The sequence below is a fragment of the Branchiostoma belcheri genome, unplaced genomic scaffold (genome assembly GCF_001625305.1).
Source record: "Branchiostoma belcheri isolate BF01 breed outbred unplaced genomic scaffold, Haploidv18h27 scaffold31, whole genome shotgun sequence".
Lineage (NCBI taxonomy): Eukaryota > Metazoa > Chordata > Leptocardii > Amphioxiformes > Branchiostomatidae > Branchiostoma > Branchiostoma belcheri.
The window spans coordinates 1,136,390-1,139,761 of NW_017803921.1; the positions used below are offsets into that span (position 1 = coordinate 1,136,390).

Here is a 3,372-nt window from a genome sequence, read left to right on the forward strand (position 1 = left end):
AAGATCATGGTTTGTCGCCGGATGATGTTTCTGCGGCAAGTCGTGCTGGTCTGCATGGTCGTGTCGATGTTCCTCAACTTTTGGATGTTAACAGGTGAGTGTACGAATCTCTAACATCTACACACACACACACACGTGCGCGCACATACGTACACATACACACACATACATCATACTCATACACACACACATAACATAGTACATGTACAGTCATATATACATACATACAGATAAACACAGACTCTCTCACACACACACTATGATAAACACAGACACATACGCACTCACATACATACATACATACATACATACATACATACATACATACATACACACACACACATAGACGCCCCCACACCCACACAGACATACAAACATACATACACATGGCTGCTAGAAGCGTGTGCGTGTGTGAGTATGTGTGTGGGAGTCTCATAGAAGCATGATGTAGTCAGGCTGACACTAATGTTCCTTCGACATACCCAGGTACTGAACTTCAGAACGTGACGTCACACATTGACCTTGGGGAAGCCGTCCAGACTTGTGAACCGTGCCAGAGAGAAATGCTGTCAGCCTCCATGAACGAGACACTCCGCGGACACAAACACAGAATGGAACGGCGCATACAACAGGTAAGGAAAAGGTCACATTGTAGAAAGAATGTACATTGTACTACATGTACCAGAATGTGCTACTAGAATGTAAACAAATATGGTAGTGTTCTTCCAGGTTTTAAACACACTCGTAAGGGGTCATATATTTGGCACCTCCACTTCCTGATCGACACTTCAATGATTTGCAATGTATGGTTTATTCAACTTACTTTGTGAAGAGATTACTAGATTAATTCATTATTGTGTCGTCCTATTGAATGTTACATAATATTATCAATAGTCCTGATGTTACATAACGCATCTTGTCCTGCAGCACAGAACTACCTCACCACCTCCTGCCAACCCGGTCAGACCGCCTGGTGCTGTCACCGACTCCATACGACTAGCGGGCAGTCTGCGTCCAGACAAAGGTACTCAGGGAATGATTACTAATCTGCAAGCAGATCTTTCGGTGGCAAAGTCGTAACTAAATCGGTAATAGTATGTCCCTGTCACATACTGAGAACCTTTCCCCGATCACCACCAACCTAGGTTGGCCACAGCTACATTTCTGTATGAGTAGAATCGAATTTGAATTAAATTTGAGTCAAATTTGACCCTCAAACATTGCTAACCTACTCCTACGACTATGAAAACAAATCCTTATTTCGTACGTACAAATGTACTGTGTTTCCATTTTTCCAGGATTTCTGACTATAGGGATCCCCACTGTTAAGCGGGACCAGAACGCCGCGTATCTGACCACCACTCTAGACTCCCTGATCAGCCACACGACAGAGGCTGAACGCAAACAGATCGTCATCGTGGTCTTCCTGGCAGACTTCGACACAGACTACAACAGGGAACTTTCCACGGAACTTTCCCGCAGGTATTCTCGGCATCTCAGCAGTGGGTTCATGCAAGTCATCCAGGCTCCGCGGTCGTTCTATCCAAGTTTAGACAATTTGAAAACTAAGTTTAAAGACAGCCCTGAACGCGTGCGGTGGCGATCCAAACAGTGCGTGGACTACGCGTACTTGTTCCAATACTGCCGAAACTTGTCCGAATATTATATGCAACTGGAAGATGATGTTATTTCCGCCCAGAACTTCTTGACAGGGATAAAAGAATACTTGGAAAGAATGAAGTCTTCTGACTGGACGGTGCTCGAGTTTTCTGGACTCGGTTTTATCGGGAAGTTGTTCAGATCCTCGGATCTCCAGCGTCTGGCCGATCTTATTATGCTGTTCTACCAGGAGTCGCCGGTGGATGTCTTGTTTTTCTCGTTTCTGCACATCGTGCAAGCGTCCGAGAAGAAATTCATACACAAGCCGTCCCTCTTCCAGCACGTCGGCTTACACTCATCGCTGGCGGGAAAAATACAAAAACTTACCGACAAGGGGTTCGTTCGTGGCTCGACGACACCGAAGAGAACGTACACGGACTCTGACAACCCACCAGCGGCGGTGAGCGCGAACATGACCGCTTACAGGGAGTTCAAGCCGCAGCTTGCCTACGGCCCCGAAATACGGTTCTTCTGGGCAGAAGCGCCGAAGGTCGGACAAGTTTTCGTCGTTCTTTTCGAGAAACCAGCGAGACTTTCCAGGATCGTTATAGAAACCGGCTCTGAAGAACATCCAAAGGACATCCTAGAGAAGGGGACTCTGGAAGTCAGCCCGCGGCTTTTGTCTGTGAACCAGCAGGATAACACGCCGAACTGTGCCGACTACGTCAAACTCGGAAACGTCGAAAACGGAAGATTTGAAGTGGCGACTCAGGGCACGGAAGGACTGGGGTCGCTTGAGGTGAAGTGTCTGAAGGTGACGGTCACGGGGGAGCAGAAGATGTGGGTACTGGTGAGGGAGATCGCCGTCTGGACAGTCAAGAAATAAAGCACCCTCGGTGGCATGGCAGGATTTGAACTCGGGACCTCCTGGTTCCGGGCCAAGCACTCTGCCGTTACGCCACTCGGTATGTGATTTTAGGACGTAGCTAGGTACCTCGACCGAATGTCGGTGTGGTCTCGTTCTAGAATATGGTCACGTTATTCGGTCATTACCGCTCACCTACCCGGATAGGCACTGCCCTAAAACCACGTTCTGTGGACTACCTCTGACATAGCAATCGACATTTCATAGTAGTCAGCTGCTGATCCCAACACGAGCAGGAGTGAGTGAGTTCCTTCTTGTGTTGGTACAAAGTTTAAACTCTACAACTAGTTAACTTTGTATTCTACCAACACGTACGAGCTTTCTTCACCTTCATTCCATTTGAAGAGCTGCAGGGTTGTGTCACGCCCGGCCTGCACTGTTTTACACGGACGCCAGATGTCGCTTCTGTAACGTCTCTTATCCATTGTCAGTCCATAGTTAGTGTAGTTGTGCGCCCTTACGAAACAATAGGTCACCAGCAAAAAATGCTATTATAGCATTTTTTAATAAATCATGCCAATGAGGTCCTTATTTGAATAAGTCATGTTTAATTATGTTCACCTTCACTCAACTTTCAAACACCCCAAGTATGAAATTCCAGGCAGTTATCACTATGCAATTTTAACATTTTCTCATTAATTATGCAAATAAAGTCTTCATTTGCATAATCGATATCTGCCTATGTTTCTCTCGTTCTTAATAACATATGTCACAAGCTTGAATAGTCCTATCATGGAATGCAGCTGATTTATAGAATTTCCTCATTAATTATGCAAATTACATCTATATTTGCATAATCGTAATATTATTATGCCAAGCATCACTTAAGCTACCTACATACCAAAAAT

At 45.6% G+C, this 3,372-nt stretch overlaps 1 protein-coding gene across 1 annotated transcript; it reads left to right on the top strand.

Moving 5' to 3' along the window:
- The first annotated feature begins 711 nt into the window (after positions 1-711).
- LOC109474456 (alpha-1,3-mannosyl-glycoprotein 4-beta-N-acetylglucosaminyltransferase C-like) lies at positions 712-2,989 on the top strand. Its single transcript, XM_019774750.1, has 3 exons — positions 712-744; positions 928-1,024; positions 1,299-2,989. The coding sequence occupies exons 1-3, from the start codon at positions 712-714 to the stop codon at positions 2,483-2,485; spliced, it is 1,317 nt and encodes a 438-aa protein (XP_019630309.1). The 3' UTR covers positions 2,486-2,989.
- Positions 2,990-3,372: the final 383 nt, after the last annotated feature.

What these genes read in the sequence shown, in the direction of transcription:
- LOC109474456 (XM_019774750.1), top strand. Translation starts at nt 712, where the DNA reads ATGGTAGTGTTCTTCCAGGTTTTAAACACACTC. An exon ending in TCCAGGTTTTAAACACACTC is followed by an intron (nt 745 to 927) that starts GTAAGGGGTCAT and finishes CTTGTCCTGCAG; the next exon opens with CACAGAACTACCTCACCACC. An exon ending in CAGTCTGCGTCCAGACAAAG is followed by an intron (nt 1,025 to 1,298) that starts GTACTCAGGGAA and finishes CCATTTTTCCAG; the next exon opens with GATTTCTGACTATAGGGATC.